This window comes from Engraulis encrasicolus, chromosome 20 (genome assembly GCF_034702125.1).
Source record: "Engraulis encrasicolus isolate BLACKSEA-1 chromosome 20, IST_EnEncr_1.0, whole genome shotgun sequence".
Classification (NCBI taxonomy): Eukaryota; Metazoa; Chordata; class Actinopteri; order Clupeiformes; family Engraulidae; genus Engraulis; species Engraulis encrasicolus.
The window spans coordinates 22,778,474-22,804,183 of record NC_085876.1 but is presented as its reverse complement, the minus strand read 5'-3'; the positions used below and the strand labels follow the sequence as shown (position 1 = coordinate 22,804,183).

General features: G+C 42.7%; 1 protein-coding gene across 1 annotated transcript; it reads right to left on the bottom strand.

Moving 5' to 3' along the window:
* Nucleotides 1–2,910: 2,910 nt before the first annotated feature.
* On the bottom strand, nucleotides 2,911–22,497 carry zgc:91944 (uncharacterized protein LOC436941 homolog). Its single transcript, XM_063185595.1, has 12 exons — nucleotides 22,277–22,497; nucleotides 21,527–21,622; nucleotides 18,963–19,194; nucleotides 17,916–18,152; nucleotides 13,955–14,040; nucleotides 12,055–12,165; nucleotides 10,224–10,388; nucleotides 9,227–9,380; nucleotides 8,397–8,479; nucleotides 6,665–6,760; nucleotides 5,651–5,769; nucleotides 2,911–5,249 (listed from the first exon to the last, which is right to left on the bottom strand). Exons 2-12 carry the CDS (start codon nucleotides 21,603–21,605, stop codon nucleotides 5,085–5,087), a joined length of 1,527 nt encoding a protein of 508 aa, XP_063041665.1. The 5' UTR covers nucleotides 21,606–21,622; nucleotides 22,277–22,497; the 3' UTR covers nucleotides 2,911–5,084.
* Nucleotides 22,498–25,710: the final 3,213 nt, after the last annotated feature.

Below are 25,710 nucleotides of genomic sequence, written 5' to 3'. Positions count from 1 at the left end.
ACTTGTACCACCAACTTAACGTGTTATCATTTGAACTGAATGGGTCCCAGCTAGTAGCTGTTAACATGCTAGCTTGGAACAAGCAGTAATATCACAAGAGTCGGCCCCAAGGGCGCCGCTAAAAATGTTGGGCCCCATGAAAGATTCACATTTTGGGCCCCCAAAATGACAAATTATGTTATCAGCATCCTTCCAAGGGCCCTGTCAGTGCTGTTGGGCCCTTAGAATCTGTACCACCTCCCCCCCCCCCTCGCGGCACCCATGGTCGGCCCACCTCACTGGGTTTGGCCCATTGACAGCCCATAAGTCCGACAATAAGCCATAGAGGAGCATAACAAGAATCCCATTGGTCCGACATCCCATTAATCAGACAAATGTGCGTGACGCTTGGGCTACTGGGTTTGTGCTCGAGGTGAGGTGGGGAAATCAGCATATTTCAAGAAAAGGGAGCAATGTTGCTTTAATAAAACACTGATTGTCGGTTAAAAATTCAGATCACAGTATTTACATATAGCTCAGGTGCACTGCTTACATTTAAATGACACACTTCTAGCTTGGTTGAGATGTGTGTCCTGAAATAAGTATTTTTCACAATGTCTGTACAAAGGTTGACTTGAACATATCTATACAGTGTGTGTGTGTGTGTGTGTGTGTTTGTGTGTGAGAGAGAATAGCTGGCAGACGAGTCACCAGGGTGACCACTGCTTCCAGGCAGAGAGTCTGCAAGCATACGCACACACGCACCCACTCACCCACACACACAAACAGTTTCCCACGGAAAGGGGATGTGTGTGTGTGTGTGTGCATGTGGGGGTTTGGACGGAGGGACAAATAAAGGTGCTAGCAGCAAGGAGGTTAGAAAGCAGGCGGGCGGGCGGGAGAAAAGAAGGGAGGCAGGCGGTACAAACTAAAACCAAGGGCCAAGTGAAAATCATGTGAAAAAATGTGCACCAACATGAGTAGAGAAACAGTTAGTGGTAAAACACAAACATTCTGTCTCACACTCAAGATTCTTAGCAGCCCTTTGAACCCTTTGAAGGGAAATCCCCCCAGCGCCCCGAATTTGTCCTTTTAACTGACAGGAGTGGAAAGCCAGTAAACCCATGCCATGATACTAAACAAGACCGTAATTTGCACCTTTGGAAATATTGTACACGCACCAAACAACACCACCATACACACCAAGTCCAATGCCTACTGTACTGGCACTCAGGGGTTCATTTAGCACCATCTGGTGATCAAAAGAAATGACTGCATCCAACGTGGCTTGTTAGTTCATGCACACTGCCTGCTGATGCTGTGTGTGTGAGTGAGAGAGAGAGAGAGAGAGAGAGAGAGAGAGAGAGAGAGAGAGAGAGAGAGAGAGAGAGAGAGAGAGAGAGAGAGAGAAAGATACTGTGAGTTACGCAATCACCAAAAGAGAAAAAAAGTCCACAGATATGAATTCACTTTACAGATTTTTTTTATTGTATATCTTCACTGGGTAAAGCAGGCCGAGAGAGGTGGCAGAGAGAGCCGCACAACATGAGTTATTCTGTTATGAACACAGAGGTCAGATCAATCTCTTCTAATCTGAACCGTAACATCTCCAAAGCTTAAAATGTCCAGAAACACCACAGTGGCAGGGCTTGGTCACCTCCACCAAATGATGTATTCCAGCCGTAAGCAGTGATAGGCAAAATGGATTCATTAGTTACACTTTAGGGCCACAGACTCCAAATGGCTTGGTTTTACTTGTCCAATTCAGCCAGGTGATTTGTCCAATTCAACCAGCTAATCACCGGGCTAAATAGGACAGGTAAAACCAAGTCATTTGGAATATGTGGCACTGGATTGTAACTAATGAATTATTTTTGCCCATCACTGGTCATAAGGCACCATTCGCATCTACAATGATTCATGTCTTATAGGAATCCTTATTGATGTGAACATCCCTTTAAATGTTTGTTATTAACCCCCGACACTCCTTTCCTTTCCAGGTGAACTAAACTCTTTCATAAAGAGTCTAAGTTCTCCCTCATTATAGGCACACGTTTGCTTCTTGGTTCAAAGTCACTTCTTGAACAAATATTCAGCCAATCACAACTTCCGTGATCTCTAGCGTAGATACTTAAAAACTCATCACTAATGGCTCTCCCACCAAACAACATAGCCCCAATGGTCACACCCTTAAAAATGTGGTCACTGAGCCAAGTTGGGGCTTTAAATAGAGTTCCCTGATGAAGTACTGTGACGAAAATGCAATATTGCGTGGAGGTAGGTAGCCTACTTAGTTACTTATGCCTTCCCCTGGTAGCCAACTATGCTGGTGTTACAAGCTAACTGGCTTCTCCAACAACTTGTTACCAAGATGTCAGAAGAGAACATGCAGTGATTGGTCAGAAGAAACTGGAAGTAAACGTCACGATTAGTTTTGACCAATCACTCTGGTTCTCACTCACATGTGGGTGGCCAGCTGTTGTGGGGTAAAGTGACAGCTTTTCACACCGGCACAAACCTGGCTACTAACTCAACCCCCCCCCCCCCCCACCCCCTGCCATCTTATGACAAAACCATATACCGTATTTACAGAGCCAGTGAGGTTGGACTTAAGGTACTAACTGTGCAGTGTCGTCTCTGTGATAGCTTTGGCTTAAGGAGGTCTGAGGCGAATAGAGGGGACAGAGCGTCTGGCTGGCTGGCCAGCAAAAGCCTTAAAACCAGCGTGTAAAAGCAGCATATTATTATTAGCATTAGATGCCCATTAACATAGTAAGTGTATAAAGTGAAAGTCATTAGCTTTTTTCGAATACATGTGAGTTCTGCATAAAGCACTGACTAGCTTATGATTGAAAGTGCTCAAGGATACAATCATACATACATACCAGTATCATACCATACATACATACCGTACATACATACGTAAAAAGAAAACAAAAATACAGTTGTATTGTTTTTTATAATTACCCAGTCATTTTAGAGCCCTGAGAGGGCTGTGTGTAGTTTTCTACTAAGGAAATAAAAATAAAAGAATAATAAGAAAGGAAACGGCATGAAATGCGATGCCTTTTTGGCAGCACAAGCTTGATCATGCACAATTCTAGAAAGCACTCCAACTTAAAAAGATAGATATATAAAAAAATAACATAAAATATAACATATAACGCAATATGGCACACCAACTCAGTGTCCATACACTCTCAGAAGAAAGCCACCGTGGCTGTAAGAGTCGAGAACCCACTTGTTAAAACTATTAAATGCATTTACATATTTATTTTTACCTTTTATTTTTCAATTATTTTTTGTTTTTGCTCTCATTTTCTGCCCAAGATTTCCTGAGTTGTTGCTCATCATCATGTTAGGGCAAAGTAAGATCCTGCTACCCACCCTGCTATCACCACAACACTGAGAGGAATACGTTGAGAAGCCCAGTGTACTGTAGCGATTATACTGCATGTAACATGGCCATTCCATCTATTATATCCGAGGCATACTCCTGTCCTGCAGGTTTTCAGCTCAAATCTTTATTCAGTCTTGGCCAAGGTATAGTCCGGGTCACAAGTGTCGCTTGATTAAACATGATGTGAAATACCGTACTAGCCTGGCGAGCCAGACTAACATGAACATTTTAGTCCTAACTAGAATGCACTCTGAGAGTGCAGACCTCCGCCAAGGAAGCTGTTTGATAGACCATGTGACTATATAGTAACTACCTGTTGTAGCAACCTTACAGGATGTGACCAGGGCTAGACCAACTCACAGGGCAAAAACACTATGCTTGGGGAACTGCTGAGTAGCACATTTTCAGGAATCGATTCAAAACTGCCACTCGCATACTGATAGATAAGCAACTCACAGTTCAGACACTAGAACTTGAACTAGAAAACACATGATTTGCTTTTTGAGTTGTTTTTTTTGAATGACTATAAAGAACTATAAGAACTACGTATAAAAATATTAAGCAGCATGATATCGTGAGATGTGTGTGTGTGTGTGTGTGTGTGTGTGTGTGTTTTGTTTTGTTCGTTTGTTTAGTAGAGTTGTAAAAGAAGAAATACCTTTTCCCATTTTGGGTAAAATTGGTTAGAGGTCAGTCTCCCATTGTTTTTTAAAAGGACTACTGGGGAGTGGTTTGCATTGCCTACCGGGACACAGTACACACGGGATTGTGAGAAACATAATTTGGATTCCTTTGCATGTCTACAAGCAAGACATGTGAAGAGATTGACAACAATGCTGAGTTTGAGGGGAGACACTTGTGACCTGGACTATAAATGATCCCTTAAGCATTATTAGTCCATCTGCAGTAAGCTTGCACCGCTAACCCATATGAACAGTGAGAGTCAGTGTACTGAGGAAGGAAGGGGGTGGGGGGGAGAGAGAAAGAGCAAAAGAGAGAGGCTTTACCGTGAAGAGAGAAATGTACTGAGGAAGGAAGGAAGGGAGAGAGAGAGAGAGAGAGAGAGAGAGAGAGAGAGAGAGAGAGAGAGAGAGAGAGAGAGAGAGAGAGAAAGAGCATGTGAGGTTTTACAGTAAAGAAAGAAAGCAATGTACCAAGGAAGGAAGGAAGGAAGGAAGGAAGAAAGGAGAGAGCTAGAGAAAAAGACAGAGAGCGTGTGAGGATTGAGGCTTTACCATAAAGCGAGAGAGGTGTGAGAGGAGAAGAGGAGACACTATAGGGTGTGTGTGTGTGTGGGTGTGTGTTTGCACCAAGTCAGCTTCTTGTCCCTCCTGTCTAAGAGAGAGGACCCCTTGGAATGCACGATATATAGATCGATAAGAGATAGAGATAAATATTGCCGGTACTAGAAGCATTGGTATTTCCCGTAGCTACACACAGAGGCCTCGAGTGGAGTGGGGGCAGGACCACTGAGCGGGAGGCACAAGAGTTCGTTTTTTTTTTTTTTTTTTGGTGCGACCTTCATGGCAGGTATGTTGCAGGGGTGGAAGGAGAGGAGACACACCGTGCCAAAGAAGGACCGCAAGCCAAACAAACAAAGGAGGTCCGCCTGGAGTCACCTGGAATGAGTGGTCGAGCAAAACGGTCGAGCGGACGAACGAACAAGCGGCCTCTATATACTAGATGATCCGACCGGGCCAGTGACTCACTCCTCGTCCACAGCTTCTCGTTTGGACTCCTGGTCGAACTTCTGCTCCAGCTGGGAGGTGGAGGTGGAGGTGGAGGTGGGGGGGCTGGGCAGGGGGGCCACCTCCATGGCCACCAGGGGACCAGCGTCCTGCTCAGGGTCCTTCCTCACAGACAACTCCTCCTGTGGGGACGGACATGACAAAATATTAGGACAAATAAAGTTTTCTGAATTATCTGTCCTATCACCACCAAAGTACAAGTTGTCTGTGCAACAAAAACAAAAAAATGCACAAGCTACATGGCTGTCCTATACATTATGCAGCCAGATCAACATGGACTATATGGATCTTTTTGACTATTATCATTTCATACACAAAGCGCATCTTTCAAACAAACAAGAGAGGAGATTCTGCTCTGCATAGCATGTGGAAAAGATGGGATGTTTTATAGATATATAGAAAGCTATACTGCCCCCTGTTGAAAGAATTATAATATTGCATATTCTTACGCATATCAACACTGTGTGCGTGTGTGTGTGTGCGTGTGTGTGTGTGTGTGTCATATGTTAAGTGCATGGTTCACCTGTTCAGTAAAGCGCTGAGGCACCTGCTCGCCAAACTCCTGTGGCTCGGCCTCCTCCCCGTTTGAGTGACAGCTGGGGCTGGGCACCTCTATGCCATGGCTCTCCAAAATGGCTGCCTCTAAGACAGAGACGATTGATAAGGAAGGGGAAGAGGAAGAGATGCTTCATAAGGAATCTTCTCCAGCATCAACATGACAAATGAAAGAAAGATGGCTGCACACTTAGATCCTCTTTGTGTTTTTAAATTCGCCAAGCTTTCGGTCATCAGACCTTCCTCAGGGGAGTAAAGCCTGGCTCAAACTACACGACTATCGGCCCGATTCTCGGCTGAAAACCCCCCTTACGACAATCGGTGGAACGGCGACCCCCAGGACCATAGCAAGCGATTGTCAGGACAGATTTCCCCGTCGTATGCGTCATTCTAAGATGGAACTTTGGCAGCTCAAAGAGTCGCCGATCGCAAATCGTAGAAATAAAACAGTGTTTGATATTTGGTGGTTACGACCAGGGATAAGATTGACAGGTGCGATTCTCTTCTAGTGTGCGGCGCAACCCAACTTCAAAATAGAACACAAAATCGGGAGTCGTGTAGTTTGAGCCAGGCTTCAGTGTTTCACAGTTTCATTTTTATCCTTGGTACCTTTTAATCGGAGAGTGCAATGTAAGCCGGTTAAATGCAGACTCAATATGACAGAAAGTTCATTATATGGCTTCCTGTCCTTTTAGGAGACAGACTGGGATTCACACTGAATGGAGTGCAATGGGAATGGCATGCCCCTTTAGTCATGCCCATTTACTCTCTCTCTCTCTCTTTCTCATTCTCGTTCTCACTCTCTCCTCTCTCTCTCTCTCTCTCTCTCTCTCTCTCTCTCTCTCTCTCTCTCTCTCTCTCTCTCTCTCTCTCTCTCTCTCTCTCTCTCTCTCTCTCTCTCTCTCACACACACATACACACACACACACACACACACACACACACACACACAGTGGAGTGGCTGCAAGACAGATCAGCTCACCAATGTTGGCGCGTCTCTTCATCTCCTTGCGGCGGTTGGCGAACCAGTTGTACACCTTCAGTGCCGTGACGCGCTCAAACTCCGACAGCTTGCAGCCTGGACACAACAGTACAGCAGTCACAACACAGCCACGGCTGAATATCAGGATGGATAAACTAAGAACACACTTTATAAATCACTCTAAAATCAAACTTTTTTCACTTTTATAAAATAAGATTATAAATTAAAACTATGATAGAGTATAGGTAGAATAGGTTACAAAGGGCTACTAGTATTTTAAAAAGTTGAACAATAACAATGGCCTTGACATGAGACATGAGACTAGAAGGGGTTGGGTGGATGGGGGGCTCTAGGAAGTGAGATGCTGGACGTCTGGACAAGCTGGTGAGGAAAGCAGGGCCCCAGGGCCATCCAGCTATTTAACTCAACAACTCAGAAGAACAATAATTCAATAATCACACAAGGTCCATTTTTCAAAACAAAAGGTAAAATATATAATTTAGGTTATAAAATTAAATGTATGGTAAACTGTATGTGTTTATTTAAAGGGACACTGTGCAGGAAATGGTCAAAAAAGGTACTGCAACTATGCTGCTCATTGAAACTAGGCTCCCTTTTGCCAAATTTGATCTTTACATGAAAGTTTACTAAGTAATAAACAAATATTAACTAGTATGGTCCAATTACAGTCATTTTTGCAGCTAAAAATGGCTATTTTAGGACATTCAAAATGGCGGACCATGGAGAAGATCCCCCTTTTCATGTAGGATTTTCCAGTCATAATGAATAGTTAGAATTTGATGGTGGTGGTAAGTATTCATTAAAAAGGTAACATTAGTGAGAGGGCAGCATGAATTCGTGAAATGAACAACTAAAAATCTCACACAGTGTCCCTTTAAGTATTGTTCAAATGTTACTATTCAAAAACGATTCATAACTTGAATTCATAACTTTTTTGTTTTCATATCTACCACAAAGACCGCTTCTAACATACTTTTCCTAAGCCATTGTACAGTCTTTTGTTGTGGCATCTGAGATGACCTATCAAATTTCTGGGTGGGGTTCTAGAACCTGAGCAGACCTATCAAATCAAGTTTCTGGGCAGGGTGCAGAAACCATGCCACGGCTGCAAGAGAATTCTGTTGTGACATACACCCTGTTTCTTTTTAAAACAAAATATACTGTATTTTTAGGGGCTTCGGCCGGACATGCAAGCACACGCTGCGCCACAGCGCCCCCCCCCACACAAACACCCTGTTTCAACAACATATTGTTTCATACTACACCATCCTCCAATATCCACGTTACTTAAGCACACATGACAGGCTTTTATTGTCATGTTCTTTTTAAATTCCTTTTTGATTCTGATTTCTTTTAAGCTCAAAAACACATGCATCATGAATTAAAATGACATCATGTACCTACATGTTTTTGCAATATGGTTCACTTGTATTCAAAGCTGAGAAAGGAATAAGGCTGGGATATACTTGCTGCAGGATACGTGTGCACATGCACTTTTCGTGCATGAACGCACTGTGCACTGTCATGTGAATGTTATGTCAATTTTGCAAGGTAGAGCACTTGTCACAATGTACACAGGCGATCTTCCATGTTGAGTTCGCAGTAGCGTCAAAGAAGTGCTCCGGTTGTCCTGAAGCATGCATGCGCAATTTAAGGCACACAGCAAGTATATCCACCACCTAACTGTTCCCAACATTGATTTGCCACCGACCTGGTTTCTGGATGACGGAGTTGCAGGCGTTGGCAATCTCCTCTCTCTTGGCCTCATCAGGGTACTGGTTCTCCATGAAGAAACTGGAAACGCGGAGGACAGAGAGTCACGATTGTTGGCTTGTTTACTCATTTTTTGGGCACTTTGTAACACAGGCGGTGCCTAACTGAAAACAATCACAGAATGAATGTAGAATACCTCACCTCTACACATGGCATGAGTTAACATACAGGAACTTGCTCTGCTTCTACCATCTTTGATCTCAGGGGGGGTTAAATAGCGGACACATCGTAACACGTAAACTTTGCTACTTGATGCCGTGCATTACATGAATTCTACTTGAGGAAGATACTTCCGCTCCTGTGGAGAGTAACCTGCATTAAAAAAACTGTGCTAGCACAAATTAGCTTGCAGTGTGTGTTAGCCTCGTAGCCTCTTTGCGCAGATGGGCCTGCCGGCGGGCCCTTTCACTCATTGCTAAAAAGACTCAACAACTACATCATAATACTATGCATAATTGCTATGACATGGCCAGGAGCATTATATAAGTAACATATGAAGACTTGGTCATCACAATTTTGGTCAGCACAGTAAGGTTATAACATAGGCTCTGCGATAAGGGGTTTAGTTTAGTTTATTAGGATCCCTATTAGCTCAGCACAGACCCAGCTATTCTTCCTGGGCTCCACCAATAAAATCATTTACAGTTAAAACATTCTATACAATGCAATACATTTAAACAACCATCAATTGAAAAGAAAGAAAAGAAAAAAGAAGAAAGAAAAGAAAAAGAAGAAAAGAAGGGTTAATGCCCTTTTGACCCCTCTCACCTCTCCATGATGGACTGGCACTCTTTCCTCCAGGTGAAGCGGCTGCCCCTGCGCAGCCGGAATGGCCCGCTCATGATGCCCCGGTCTGCGGGGCTACCACCCATCCTCCAATCAGGTTCCTCCTTCACCAGGGACCGCATGGAGAGGGTGGCACCTACATGTGGACGCATCAAAAGGTAGCGATGTTTTCTGAGATTTTCATTCATCCAGGGAGGTATCCCAAGAACACAGTCACAGTAAGTGGTAAACCTGGCAAAGTTAACCCTACAGGAAGTTGTAAACCTAATGGACAGCCCATGTCATTTAGTTCCAGCACTCCTCTCTTAGATGATTTACCACTACCTCAAGGTTACCTTAACCTGGTTTACTAAGACTGGTTTTTGTACTACTCCCTAGGTCAGCTTAGTTATTAGTGTTCAGTTGTAAGACACTGGGTTTTTCGAGCTTGAAATACCAATTTTCAAAGTGCCCTGTTTCCAACTAAACACTTCTGACCGGAAGGCAATATCCTTGGCAATTAAACACCTCTTTATTCAAGCAATTAGCATCTCTGCACATCAAAAACATTAGAATGGACACAATACTGTCTGACAAAATTGCTGTGACGAATGTGTGCCTGATTAACAGTATTTTTTGTTTAGCTCTATGCTTCTGCCATAGGGCCAAATAGGGTAAAACATGCTAATCCGGACACTGTTTCTCAAAAGCGTTGCTGCTAACCAGTTAGCAACTTCTTAGGTTGCCAATGGGAATTTGCATCGCAACCAAGTTAGTTGCTAAACTTAGTTGGCAATGACGCTGTCGAGAAACACACCCCTGAAACATGACGAAGACTTGAAAACAACCGACCAAACAAAGTGACGACACAACAAGATAAGACAAGACAAGACCAGACAAGACAAGGTGAGGTGATGGCATGGGGGTGGGTTGGGTTGTGGAGTGGAGTGGACGGTAGAGAGGAGGGCAGGGGAGGGTCTGAGTCGAGGGGGTTGTTTACCTGTCTGGGCCTGCTGGTGGGCAGCAGAATACCAGGGCAGCAGGTGCAGCAGCAGTTCCCTCTGCCTGCTCCAGGGGGCGTCACTCCTGCTCCTAGCGGCCTGCTGCTGCTGCTGCTGCTGCTGCTGTTGCTGAGCGTGCTGGCTTTCGTTCCACCTCAGTCCTCCTTCAAGGGGCATTCAGCCAATCAAGAAACACTGCGTGTTAACACTAAAGCCAATCACAGACCTAGTTCTTCAACAGGGGGGGCTGTAGTGCCTTACTAATGGGCCAATGGGAAGACACTGTGAATCAAAGCTACAGCCAATCAAAAAACGCCTGTGTGTTAATGATTTGGGGCCATCTACTCACAGACTCGTCCTTCAACAGGAGACTGCCGTGTTTTAAAAGTCAGCCAATAACACGACACCCTGTATTAACCCGACAGCCAATCAAGAAACACTTGTGTTGTTAACCCTACCCTCTTAACCACATATCACTCTCTCAACAACGGCTTTAGAGATTCATTAAATAGGCATTTGAATATTTTTGTAAATCGTCAACAAAGAACTGCTATGTTTTTTCTTGTGTGCTCAACTCCATTTTTTGGTTTTGTTTTAGTTCTTGTTTTTTCATTATTTAGAGGGTAATCTGTAAGACGCTGACGAGGGCTTAGGCTGAAACGTCTGTCTGGGTGTCACTCTATCCCACTACATACCGGTAATAATAATTTAAAAAAGCTGTACTTGAGAGTGTGTATCATTGCAAGCAAATCAAGCCGTGTTAGCGCGAAGATTTAATGTTACATACTGAAGCATTAGTGTTGGGATTGAATGTTAAGTTCATCGTTTCTGAAACACTTGCAATGGAACTGAAGCTTTGAAGAGTTAGGCCTACAGTTTCTTGAACCATTGCAAAAGAACTGAAGCTGTAAAGCGCTAAATGTATAATTTCTTCAAGTGCACCAGAATTGAGGCTCTACGGTGTTGCATTGCAAGAGTTTGAAGTCTAATTTTATCTTTTTAGCCAAGAGGAGATGAAAACCAGCACGGCAGCATCAGGATAAAGAGAACTGCGAAAGTATATACAGTAGATGCCAGGGGTGGGTAGGCAGGGTATTGTAAAGGTCCTAAACAGCTACTTTTGCATGGAAAACAATGACAACAATAAAACAATAAAATAACAAATAAAAACTTTCGTGACTAGCATTCTCTCAAACAATGTTATACTTGATAGAGTAACGTTATATTGTCAAGAAGGTGCAAATTTAGCTTTGTGGAAAATCTCTGTTTTTATCACCGAGGAACATATTCCGACTGTAAAGCATTCGAACATACTCTGTCAAACGCTTGCTTCTGAACGGGCTCTCGACAGGATCCATTTTGGTGCTCGCTTTTAGAAAGTTGCTATTTAGGACCAAAGGGAAACTCAAAATGGAGGGCGGATGGAACACAGAAGTGAATAATGGGAGTGGGTGTTCAGCAGACAGCACAAACAAAAAAGGCCTACACACTATGTTATGTGCATGCGTGCTTATGTGCACTGTGTTTGTGTTTGTGTGTGTGTGTGTGTGAGTGTGTGTGTGTGTGTGTGTGTGTGTGTGTGTGTGTGTGTGTGTGTGTGTGTGTGTGTGTGTGTGTGTGTGTGTGTGTGTGTGTGTGTGTATGCATTTGTGTGAGTGTGTTCATGAGTGTCTGCATATGGTGAGATAGCAAAGAGGCTTGAGTCTAAAATCTATCTGTGTGTGTGTGTGTGTGTGTGTGTGTGTGTGTGTGTGTGTGTGTGTGTGTGTGTGTGTGTGTGTGTGTGTGTGTGTGTGTATTTGATATGACATCTACATCAACGTCACACACCTGGGCTGTTCCGTTCGAGCAGGTACCAGCGGTAGAAGGCCCTCCGTTTGGAGTCACTCATCTCCAAGCCCTGCTGCAGCAGCCATTGGGAGATGTAGCTTTGGCTAATACCTAGAGGCATCAAGTTCAAGTTCAAGCGTTTATTTGCCATGTCAACTAAGTTGATAGGATTTTTTTTGTAGCATATCCCCCAACATCAAAACAAAACATATACAAACAATGGACAAGACACACAGCTGCAAAGCGCATACAATAAATATAACAATGGGTAGACACAACAGTAAACAGAGAGGGTCCCAGCAGACATTACACAGCAGTACAGATAATGCTGAGATAATAAAAGTGCATTAAGGTTAAAGTGCATAGAGAGGGAAATTATGGTAGATTAGGCATACAAGCATACAGAATAGCCTTAGCCCTCGCTAACCCATGGAAATCAAAAAGCTAAAAGAATTATTTTACAAGTAGCCTGGTCTTTATTGTCGTTTGAAACACCAGCAGTATATTGATTGAGATGCAGCTGCTTGACAAAGAAGAAAAAACACTAATAAGATACTGTAAATACTGCAAATCAACAACAGTAAAAACAATACACCGCTAATAAGGAGCTAGCATATTTAAAAGGTGATCATTGAAAATGTGACGTGAAAAGAGTACCGATAGGTATAAAACAATAAAAGCTTGGTGGTAAAAAAAAAAAAATCTGACTTTTCATCAGTTTTATCAGACGTCAGGTGGAGTAATGGCATTTAATGCCGTTCATTTCAACACTTAGACTCAGAAAGTACTCTGGGACCAAATTCACTCTGGGAGATGTTAAATCGACTCTCTAAGTGATGAATTACACTACATTATTATTATTTTTTTTTTACTGTGCAGTTGTTTTCATTACTAAATAAATCAACATATCACCTGTGACCTGTCCGACGATGGCCTAAGAGATCCTTCTGATCAATCTGACTCACTCATCAACATTGATTCTGTAAATTTAACTGCATTTTCAAATCTTTGAGCCCGTTTATATGCGCATCAATAACCTGTTTATGATCAAGTTTTTGGAGAAACCGATTTATTCAAGCGCTCATGTAAACTGAATAAACAGTTTTAATAATCGGTTTATTGCCGTTATCAGTTGATGAGATATCCGATTTGCACAGGTAGGTTTTTGGCTAACAATTAATTTCGGAAGACATGGATCCAGCATAATCGGGTTATTATCGGGTTATTCTAGAAGGATAAGTAGCCAATCACAAGCCTTAAATTCTAACTTCATGTCACACACTTGAGTGGATCACAGGCAATCGACGGACTGCATATAAACAGTAATAAACCGTTTACTCCAATAACCTGTTTATTCCAATAAACCGATTATTGGGGTAATGTAAACAGGCTCCAAAAGAAGTTAAGAGTAACAGCAGCTCATTAAAAATGTTAGTAAAAAGGTGTTTCTCCAATCACAGTGTAGGATAAAACCACGCCTTTGGAGACCTACAGTACGTCTGTGGCATGGCTTCAGATGGATGTTGTGGAGCAAGGTGGAACCCATTCATCTGGTGAGAGTCTGGTTACTGATCTGCAACCTCTGTGACCTAATGGTTAAGGAGGTAGGTGTTGCAGGTTCAAATCCCACCTTATGAAAATAGAAAATAAATTCCGCACACCAGGCTCCCGTTTCTTTACATTTAATGTGACGTTTCGGGCTGCATGCCCTTCATCAGACATTTTTTTTCTATACTGAACTCAAATCCCACCTTAACCATCAGGAAATAGCTGAAGTTCCATGGAGCAAGGCACCTAACCTAACCCCACATTGCTCCAGGGACTACAACCAATGGCCTGTAGTAACACTAAGGCGCTTTAGATTGAAGTGTCAGATAAGTGCAATGTAATGTAATGTCACCTGTGACCTGTCCGACGATGGCCTGAGAGATCCTCCTGTTGTTCAGGAACGCCTTGATTTCCTCCTTTACCAGGTTGCTGTCTCTCCTGCACAAACACAAACGTCTCCAGGTTAACCCATTCACCAGAGATTCTTTAATATATATCTCTCTACTCTCTCTGCATTCACATTTACAGTACATTCACGTCATACAGCTGGAATGGCTGCTATCTCTCCTGCACAAACACAACCATCTCCGCAAGATGTTCATGCAGCACATCAGTGGTCTCCAATTCTTTTTCTCCAAGGGCCAAATTATGTAGATAGGGCAGCCGTGGCCTAATGGTTAGAGAGTTGGTCTTTCAATCTAGGGTTTGCAGGTTCGAATTCCCCCTGACCTCTCCCTACATCTCCATCCATGGCTGAAGTGCCCTTGAGCAAGGCACCTAACCCCACATTGCTCCAGGGACTGTAACCAATAGCCTGTAAGCCATGCACCGATACCGATACTGGTATCGGCTCCCGATACTGCTCATTATACTCGTACTCGTATTCGTCAAGCACTTACCGATACCAGGAATGATACTGCTATTACACAAAACAATGCAAAATCTTGTCACGTTCTGTGGACTTGAAAGCAGCATGGGAAAAAGTGCCACCTCATACATTTAATAACATTTAAATCTACATGGAAATGGACAATAAAAATATCACAGGTGGAAAAAAACAAGCCCATGCATTTATTTTCATTGTATTTGGTGGTAAATGTGGTATCGGTATCGGTACTCCGTATCGGCAAGTACACACATTAATGTACTCGTACTTGTATCGGTTTTCGAAAAAGTGGTATCGGTGCAACCCTAATAACTGTAGGTCGCTTTGAATAAATGAAAGCGTCAACTAAGTGCAATGTAATGTAATGTAGAGCAAGTGAGGCTGTGGGCCAGTTAGATGTCTGGACAGAGAACACATTTTCGCTATTCTGTTTTCCCTTCTTGTCAATGTCTGTTATGGGACTGATAGCATAAGATCTAACTCTATGTGAACGCTTTGGAGAGATACTATGACCCACTGAAGTTTTAGTGATCGAAAATCACACACATTTATGTTTTCATTTGTTCTGCCCTCATGGCGGACGGGCCAAATGTTTTGTTTGGAGACAAGGCAGTACATCATATTATAAAATAAAATAAAATATAAAATATATAAAAAACACCCCCATGGTTCCTCATTAGTGATGCCCTGTGGTTTGAATGCAGTACTGTACATAATGTGCAATAATAACATTGTTATAACGCCTTCGTTTAAATGACAGCGGGCCCCCACCCCTCTTGCTGCTCTCCACAGGCTTGTCCTACATCTACGTCTACATCAGCGCTGCACTCGATAACTGAGCTAGCTCCTCCGGGACCGGAGGCAATCATTAGCCTCAGTTATATTAAACTGGCCTCCAATTAGTGGAACGAGGAGAGGAAGGTGGACAAAGACAAACTGTGCAGCGTGACACGCATGGGGGGGTGGGTGTTATATAAAACAGTAAATTAACTGAAGAAAGGAAACTGACATTATGACTTGGAGAGAGAGAGAGAGAGAGAGAGAGAGAGAGAGAGAGAGAGAGAGAGAGAGAGAGAGAGAGAGAGAGAGAGAGAGAGAGAAAGCGAAAGGGTAAAAGTGAGGGATGAAGAGAGAGGGATGAAGTGTAAAGGAAGAAGGAAGATAGTGGAACAGCAGATGGGAAATTAATTGGATTATATCAAAATGTGATGACACCAAAAATGCTGCATAAAGCTCTCTTTCCTTCGCCATTCATAAAAGCATCAAAAAAGGTGCTGATCGGTCTGTTTTTCTGGTTTCAGGAGAAACATTTCAGACCTGATATGAGTAAGATCCGGTGGATCATCATGGTAAGGCTATGATCCGCTTTGCGGAGCAAGAGCCTGTTACATGTATATGCGGCACTTTTTAGTCTCCCTCTTCAGGTGTGGTGTCCACATGCAGAGAGCAGTGTGGGCTGGGCTGACCTCTGCACTCCTCAGTGAAGGATATATCTCTGATGGAGGGGGCTAATTATTGAAGGCAGAGTGGAAAATAATGGATGACCTAGCAGTTTCTAGCAAAATGAGCAAGTAGTGTAGAATTGCACAGCCCTGGCAGGCACAGCGATGGAAAGAGAGAATGTATTATGAAGTGACGAGTGTCACAGGCTCCGGTCACTTGGTGTAATTGAGACAGAGCATTAGTGTTCTGCCTAAGAGCCTCTGCACATCAGCTCCGACAAAGTGCGGAGCACTGCTGCGCCAAAGTTCGATTCCATTGTTGTCAATACAACCCCGCACACCGGCGCCGATGTCCGCGGACATTTGCGGATGTCGGCAAGCAATTAGAGGCGAGTTCTATTGTTCGTGTGAAATTGGGTTTGGGCGTCAGAATTGTGTCGGAAGCGAAAGTGCTGTCGGAGCCAATGTGCGGAGGCCCTTAGGCTTTCCTTTAGATCCGTTTAGAGATGTGCCAGTGTTGTACCACGACTCGTGCTTAGCTCATTTCAAACTTCTGTGCAAACACCTGTTACATAGACGATATGACAAAGAACACATGCACTTTTGATTTGATTTGCTCATGCGTCATACAACTCTAAAAACAAGGTGCTGCAAATGTTTGCTTCAAAGTAAATTTAGGAATACATACGAGCTTGATAACACACTCATCTAAACTTTTAGTTTAGAGGGGATGCCAAAGGGCTTTGAGCCACAGTCTCTGCATTTAAGTGCTATACGCAACTTATTACTATATTACAATCATCAATCATTATTGCTATAGACTAACAATTACCTGTTTTTGGATGAGCAATGCTGATCTGTCTCCCCTGTTAACACTTCTGACTTGGCAATGTCATCTGGTATAAAATTAGCTATACAGTTGTGTAACTGACGGGATCCTGCGCTAGTGCGTCACTTTGGGCACAAACCCGCCACCTACCAGTCAACGCCCCAGTTCAGGCATAGCTCCAGTTCGGGCTCAGCGCTACCTATACGGAATGAGGCTTCGGGAGGGACGTTTACCAACCCTCTACCACAAACTCTGCTAGTTGGCACCTGTCACAGTTGCAAAAACTATCTGCAGCCCCATCTGTGAGGTCTGCTCTCACCCCAATACAGCTTATTAATGGCTGTAGGTCTAGTACTGCCCGTACCCCCCTAGCAGGCAACCCGGCCGCAAAATCATACCACACCTGTGCTTAGCCCGCAACAACATAGCACACATGTACTGTACTTACCTCATGCACTCCTCTGCCTTCTCCTACAGATAAATTGCTATACTGCTGTATACAGCTTATTACTGTGATACCATTACTACAAGACGGCAGAGTTACGCTCAGAAAGCTGTTCTCACTCATCAGATATGCGATACATGTGCTGTATACAGTTTATTATCAGTTCATCATTATTTAAATTATGCTTAACTCTGAGGGCTTCAGTGCTCTCACCTCATGTACCGGTATTCCTCCAGATAAAATACAAATCCAGTTAGCGACAGATATGTGTTGTACACAGCTTATAATAATATTATGTAAAGGATAACGTTCCACAAGGGTCCTTTTACTGTTGAATAGCGCATGACAAAGAGATGTGGGACTTGATCTCTCTGAAGTGCGCTATTCCACCTACAAATGTAAAGATCGCGTCATCTTCCTATATTTTATCACAATTATGACAACCATTGCGGTCTACAGAGACTGCAAATTGTGCGCAACTCAGCAGTTTTCCAAGACTCAAAATCAGCTGACGTTGCTAGCTAATAGACACTGTCCATTGCCATAGACAGCGTGCTGTTAGAGTGTTCCCATTGACAGTGTGCTGTTTTTCAGAAATAACAGACGTGCAAACGTTGGAGTGCCCCATTCAAGTGAACGGCGCATTGTTACAGAATGAAATCAAACCATGAAATAATATTTTTTACCACTGAGGGCTTGAGTGTTTCTCACCTCATGTACTCCTCAACCTTCTCCTCTAGGTCCCAGTCCTCTTCAGGAAGGTCGTAGCTGAAGGAGCGCTGCGCTCCGCTGGGTGGGTAGAGGGGCGGAGGCGACGCCTCGTAGCTGTTGGTAGGCGACAGCGCCGCCTCGATCACAGGGGTCTGCGTCGTGGCGGAGGTGAGGGAGGAAGAGGAGGAGGAGGAAGAGTAGGACGAGGCCACCACCTGGGCGTTGGACACCACGTTCCTGGGGCACGGTAAAAAAAAAGGGGTGTCAGTTTTTCAGAGTTAACTTTACATTTTAAAAGTTAAAATTTTAAATTTTGCAGGTGGGGCAGTGTAATTTAAACTCCACCGCTCTTAATATTTACACAATATTCAGTAGAATTAAGTTACACTGACCAAAGACAAAGATTAATACTTTCTGAGTGCGACCGTGGGGTGTAATTTCAACTCTACCGCTCTTAGTAATTACACAATATCGAGTAGAATTAACGTGAGTAACATTAACATCAAGAGTGTGAGAGTTATACGGTATTGATACTGGCATTTTTCTTGACTGTGAAGGATCATACAAAAGTGACATGAGCTGTGGTGGTACCACCTAGGGCGGCACAATAAATAGAAAATAATCGAAAATCGTGATTTCAATTGGGATTTAATCGTGGCAATAGTGACCTGCCTTCGAGAGCCTCCTTGAAGCCAGAACATACTGACGGGCTGGTGTTTCTGGCCAGAAAGCTGTTCACCTAAGTGTCATTCTATTGCATTTTATTTTGCTCATCCTATATATCATTTATTCTTGGTTATATTTCAGATTGTTATAATTAAAAAATTTAAAAATTAAAAACAGCAAAAATCAATAATCGTGATTAATAATCGTGGTTATGATTTTGACCCAAATAATCATGATTGTGTTTTTTTTTTTCCATTATCGTGCAACCCTAGTATCACCTGATGTCTTGTACTATGTCTAAAAGGTCTAAAAGGTCTACACCATCTACTACTGCGTCTAAAATGTCAATACAGTACAGTATATTAACAGTGGTGTTTTTACTGTGGTGGAGCAGCAGCGGTGGCGGCCATGGGGTGGCTGTCACTGTAGGTGGAGGCGACTGTGGTGGTGGCGGTGTGGCCAGGGGAGCGATGGTCTGAGTCTAGCCGCTCCAGGGAGTCCAGAGCCTGGATGATCTGCGGCTTGGTCATGCCTGAAAGGCGCAGGCGCTGGAGCAGGTCAATCTGCTCAATGGTGTAGCGTGGCTCCACCTCACAGCACTCCATCCTGGCATCTGGAAGCCATAGAGAAAACCACTATTATTAACTATTGGCTTAGCTTGGGCACAAACCCTGGTGGTGCCGAACAAAAAAGTGACATTTTTTAAAGTTTACACACTCCTTTGGATTTTTTCTTTTTTTAAGTTCATTTTTTCTTTGTATTCATTCAATGGTATAATGACATTTAAGGTGGTCTTAAGATCATAGGGTTACAGGTACGAATCCCCACCCCTACCTCTCCTTACACTTCCATCCATGGCTGAAGTGTATTGAGCAAGTCAGCTAACACAACATTGCTCCAGGGACTGTGAATAACTGTAAGTTGCTTTGGATAAAAGCACAAGCTAAGTGCAATTTAAATGTAAAGCATGCCATTGTAGTCGTTAATTTTCAAAATGTATACTGCCCATTCACAAAGTTGACCTTTTCAAGAATATTAACTGACTAATAAACTTGTTATTTACTAATCTGACGTAAACTAGTAGAATAAGGTTTGTTTTCAAAGATGTCCATTCTGATCGGAATAAACTGATAAGGCCAAAACTGGTGTTGATTGGTGCACATCTGCAATAAATCATGATGCATGCAGTATGATAATGCATGATGAATGACTTAGTTATTTTACAGGGTATTGGTTACAGTCCCTGGAGAAATATGGGCTCAGGTGCCTTGCTCAAGGGCACATGGATACGTATTCTTCTTTCCTATTGATCGGGGTAAAGTTTGAACCTGCAACCCTCTGATGCAAAGAGCAGTGGGGGCCGTAGGCTGCCCCAATCTGGAAGCCATGGATGAATGTTAATTGTCAAGGCCGACAAATGTACATTTTTTAGAGTACAGTCCAAGTACATTTACAGTCCAAGTACATTTACTGATCCTGAAGGAAATGACGTTGTCCAGCAGCATACACATAATGTTCATTGCACAAACCAGTGCATATATGTATTAAAAGAGTGGATAACAAATGTCTTTCTTTTATCCTCTGTTCTTTACTATGATAAAATCCCATGTTTACAATGATCCGAGTAAAAGACAGGTTTAAGTTTGTTTTTTACATAGGCCACTGTGATGGAGTGACCATCACTAGGGTTGTGGGTGTGTTCTGACTAACATGCCAACGAGCCTGGCTCTTTGGTGTAGCGGTCAGAGCCCCAGTTTACTACTCCAGAAGGTCTGGGTTTGAGTCCCAGCTGGCAACTCTACTCCCCTTCGCTACAAATGGTGTCAGAAGTGGGATGGCCATCGGAAGCGTACCCATTGTATGTGAGCCGTAATTCCATGTGAGGGACCCCCAGGATTGGTGACCCCGGTGTGAGGGACCCCAGTGATGGGTAAAGCATTGATGACGGGGCACATTGGATGGGAGAAGCATGATGGGCAGTTGCGTGAAGGACACCATGAGTGTGTGAAGCGCACGGGTGCGCTTCCCGAAGGGGAAGGCAGTGTGATGGAGTGACCATCACTAGGGTTGTGGGTGTGTTCTGACTAACATGCCAACGAGCCTGGCTCTTTGGTGTAGCAGTCAGAGCCCCAGTTTACTACTCCAGAAGGTCTGGGTTTGAGTCCCAGCTGGGCAACTCTACTCCCCTTCGCTACAGCCACTTAATAGTGGGGACATCCTTATCTCTGTTTTCTCTGCATTTTTTTTGGTTGTAAATCAAGCTGTTGTAGGAAAAAAAGGCCTCAGCTGAATGGCGACACATTAATATCAAAAACATTTCTTGGAAATGCTGGGAGTTTCCACCCTTTGAGTCTGACCCTATAAAGTGCAAATGCTCAGATGACAGTGGCACTGTTTCCATTATTGTGCCTGTGGAAAAAAAAGTCTGTTGAGATCTGGCATTCACATTCAAGTTATCATAAGAAAAACTTTGGCCACAAATTTTCCTAACAAGAGAGGTAAGAATCCAACAATCCAATCCATCCATTAAGAATCCAAAGTCCAGATGTAAAATATGCTTTGAGCTGCTCACCATAACTTTATTTAATCAATCGAAAGGTCAAAAATGGACGAGGGGCATTCCCTTTTATAATTCACTTATGCAGTAACCAGGCAAACTTTCTTCTACTTCTGCCATGGTATGTAATTCTATGGTTATGCTTACGAGCACAATGTGTTTTAGATAAGCACAAGAGAAGCAGAAGACAACATTCACATTATTTCTTCTTTTGTGCGTCTTTTTCCAATTAGGAAAGTCATCTACACAATCTTGGTGAAATGGAGTAGGCCTATAATAGCCTCCAACTTTTGTTGACTTTGTTCAAAAGCAAGGTAATTCAGGCCATACTCTTCATTTAGACGTAGTTTTAATAATCTAAATGTAGGCCTTGAACTTGTCACTTTACCTGAGATTGGAGGAGACAGTCGGCCCGTAGGGAGCGGTTCGGTGTGTGGGGCCACGGCCGGGAGGCACCACTGTCGCATGGCTCAAAAAACACGGTCTGAAGGACACCCACATAAAAGCAAGAAACGGGTTATCATGCCTTGCTTATTGTAGCGGCAATATTTCACCAGCATCCGACAACTCGTCAATATGCAACTAGCAATGTAATAAGCATAAAAAACACCTCGTGAATGGTGATGGTGGTTAGCTGGCATAACATCATTACGTTAGCATTTTCACCTCTCCCAACTTACTGTATGCGGTCAACTGTTGTGATATTAGCTTGCTGGCTAGCTTCAGCTAATCATATCACAGGTCATAGTCACTGGCACGGCTTTGTGTAAATTTTCAGTAATGGCATGCTCTCTAACCTAGCACTTTCTCATGATAGATATGAGTTGTAATTATTATTACAAACTAGGTTTAGGGCACGCAACAACATGCATAGTGTCATAACACCTTAGGTAGGTGGGTACCATCTATGTGGCTAAGTGTGCTAATACAGTAAGTAAACGTCAATAACATGGGCACCAGGCACCAAATAACCACAACCCATGTTTCGCTAGCTTAGGGTACAGAGAGTTCAGAAGACAACAGCAAGTGGGCGAGACGACAAAATACCAACTAGAGTCCTAGGTAAGTAACTTGGAAAGTTAAGGTTAGCACACGCCCAAACAAAAAAAGAGGTTAGTGGTTATTGAACTGTACTTACCGCCCAGTGCAGCTGCTAAGTGCAGAGATGTTTTGCCGCAGCCAGGCGACGTAGCTGGTGCACTCCACTGGCACCGCTTTCCACTTTGAACAGTCCCAACTAGCGGCTGAAGGTGATCCGGAGATGGGTCACATTGTCCCTGGATGCTGCGGTGAGGTAGCAGTGCTAGGCGCTCTGAGGGGCATAGGAAATCGGCCTGACCTCTTACCCGCAGCGGTTTATGTGCCCCATCAAGAGTCAGGGAATGCTTAAATTAAGGAGTTCTCAAAAAGTAGGGAGATGCTAAAAAAAAAGTCAACAAGGACAGCAAGAATGATCATACCAAACAATATGAATCTATGGTCGTAGCGCATTGTATTACCCATGCCCTGGTAGAAGCATTTGGGAGAAAAGAAAACCACCAGAACATTAACACTTAAGAACTTTTTTCTCTCTCATTAATATGTAAGTGAACATCTTATAAGTGGTTTCAACCCCATAACGCATACATTTCACTAGCAGTATGTTTTTTTAATATACGTTTGAAATTAATTTAATAAATTTGGAAAAGTGCTGTAGGCCCACTTATAATACTCATAAATAATTATTTACCTCTGCTCATGTGAGATCATCTCGTGTCTACCGCCGCCATCTAGTGGTGTAGGTAGATATTGCACCATCATCTGTCACCAATGTCATAACTTTGTCATTACACAGGAGGTATGGTACAGAACACACTGCACAATTTTGTTTGAAGTAAACTTTGGACATATTTATGAGGTCATTAATCAAACACACACACACACACACAGTGGTTGAAAAACAACAAACAAAAACGTTCCTTACTTGAAGTTTATTTTGATAATTTTAAAATACCTTCAGTAAATCAGATTGTGTCACATGATTGTAAACGGTGAAGGCAGACATGATACAGCAAAAGGAGGATATGGTGGAATGAAAAACAACAGGAAAGGCTATTGAAAATGAATACCTATAATATTTCAAGCAGCTATTAAAAAAAGCACTGTGGTGACAGACACATGAGCATGTATTCAAATTTAATAATAAAAAAGTAAATATTTTTAAAAGTTTAAATAATTAGGAATAAAAGAAAGAATTCACGACAGTAGTAAAAACTTAACTGAGTACATACTGTATATACATTACAGATACCTTCAAAAACCTTCCAACAGGTGTTAAGTCTCTTTGCAATAGCATAACTCTACTCTTTAGTGTATTTGACAAGCTCGTCAAAAAGCACTTCTTCATGAAATACAGAATCTTTATGGAATTAATCTGAAGTTGATGTAAGACATTGACATCACAACAGAAGGTGTGGTGTGGGTTACTTAAAAAAGGCAGTGGCATGCATATTACAACCATATTAGGTTATGGCGCCTGTCTGTGACTTCACTTTTTCAGCCAAATTTCCCCATTTCTCCCATTTCTTTTTGTTAATGATAAATGAGATGGACTATCCCTGTGTAAAAAATAGTTAAGATTCCACATGGCAGATCTGCCACAAGAGGTATAATTTGTTATGCATAAGCCATGCTTTCTTACTTTAAGATCTGGTAGTAATATTTGTTACGAATTATGTAAAAAAAAAAATCAAGTTTAAAATTATTCCATTACACCAACATCCGCTGTTTAAAATGTCAAGACATGTAATTCCTTCATTTCAAGACGAGCTCAATGGTAAACAAGCTAAAACATGGTTTTAAAAAAGTCATGCAAGAATTTAAAAAAGAAGGTAAAATGTGTTAAGCCATATCAAAGAAAGGTGCCTTCATATGATGAACGGGTGTAAACCTTGCACTGTTAAAAACCAATAATAATTACAAAGTGTGTACATTTTCCTCTTAACATAAACAGTTAAACGTTAAATGACACATATTCAAGACCAACTGGTCTTTGACCACAGAATAACCTTCCAGTTTACATCTGAAGTGCTTTTTTCCCCATTTATCTTTCTTCCCTTGCGGTGAAACTAATTAAGAAAATCGAGAAAAAAAAAGTTTTCAAGTTTTGTTTCAAAGGATTCCAAACGAACACACATACAGTACTATACTGCAGTCTCATCATGATACTAATACTTCTTTACTTGCTTCCCATACCCCTCTCTCGGGCCTGGGGTGCATTTCTCAAAACCACAGTTGCTAACCACGTTAGCTACTTTGTTTGCAATGCAATTTGCCATTGGCAACTACGCAAGTTGCCAACTGCTGACAACTACGCTTTCCAGAACCCTGGACTGGTAATCTGGAAAAACACAGCTTTTCCAGTCCTCAGATGCAGATGCTGATTTTTTGTTGTTGTTGATATTTCTAGTAGACTAGCCCATAATTTAGAGTGTGCCCGGGCTTTTTTTTTTTGGCCCCAGTCCAGGCTCGACCTCCCTCCTCTTCTCTCAGAAGCTCTGGGCTTAGGCCTACTCTACTGTAAGGATCCATGGTCTTGCATTTGTGTCTTGAGATGATGCAGTGTTCATTAAGACACTACGCTAAATAAGACGTTTCAACGAGCAAGAGTACAGGTCTCTTCAAAGTTGAAATTGCAATTCCCAGGCTCAGAGTCAGTCCACTGACGGGGAGGGAGTTTAGTAATAGCTAAAGCTCAGGGGTTAAAAGCGAGTTCAGTCACTTAGCAGACGAAGTGAACTTAGACCAAGTGCTAAACCTCCCAACCCACACGGTAAGATTGACCACTTTTTAAGTTCAGTTATCTGGTTTAGTACCTTAGCAATGTATTCCGAGTATCCCCCCCCCCCCCCAACCTACGGCTTCTTTCTTTCTTGTTCCACTTCTTTGTACTTCTCTTCTCTACTCTCGCTCTCTCTTTTCAAGCTTTGCAAAAACAAGGATTTGGAAATGTTAGGTTCACCAAGTTAACAACAGGTGCATGCTGTGGATGCCTCACAGGTTGTCCAGTAAAAATTAAAAATAAATATTAGGTAGATTACAATACAGCACATACAGTATGTCAAGGCAAACAGTTACAAAACAAACTACAAGGGGAAACTTTACATAGCATGACATATAAAAAAATTGGTCCCGACCAGGATAGGTCATCTTCAGCAGACCACAAAGCAGAGTAGTAGCACAAAAACATCTCCAACTGTAGGCGTTAACCATTAGTGTAAGGCAAGGCTTTCTGCTACAATCAGAGTTTTTGCTCGACTTTCACAACGCACCGTCTGAAAAGCGCAAACATAGTGTTTCATCAGTCCGTGGTGCTGCGACTAAGGTCTTCATATTTCTGTGTGTGTGTGTATGTGTGTGCACTTGTTGTAATAGAGGCTCGAGCATAGTTACAGCTGTTTGTAGCAGGTCAGTCTTCTTGTTGTGATGATGCGATTGCACTCTAGGCCGTTGCAAGTGTTTATGCAGAGTTACGTCTTTTGAGTTTTTTGGAGTCATAACATGTTCAGCTTCTTGTGCTGTCGACGGAACAGA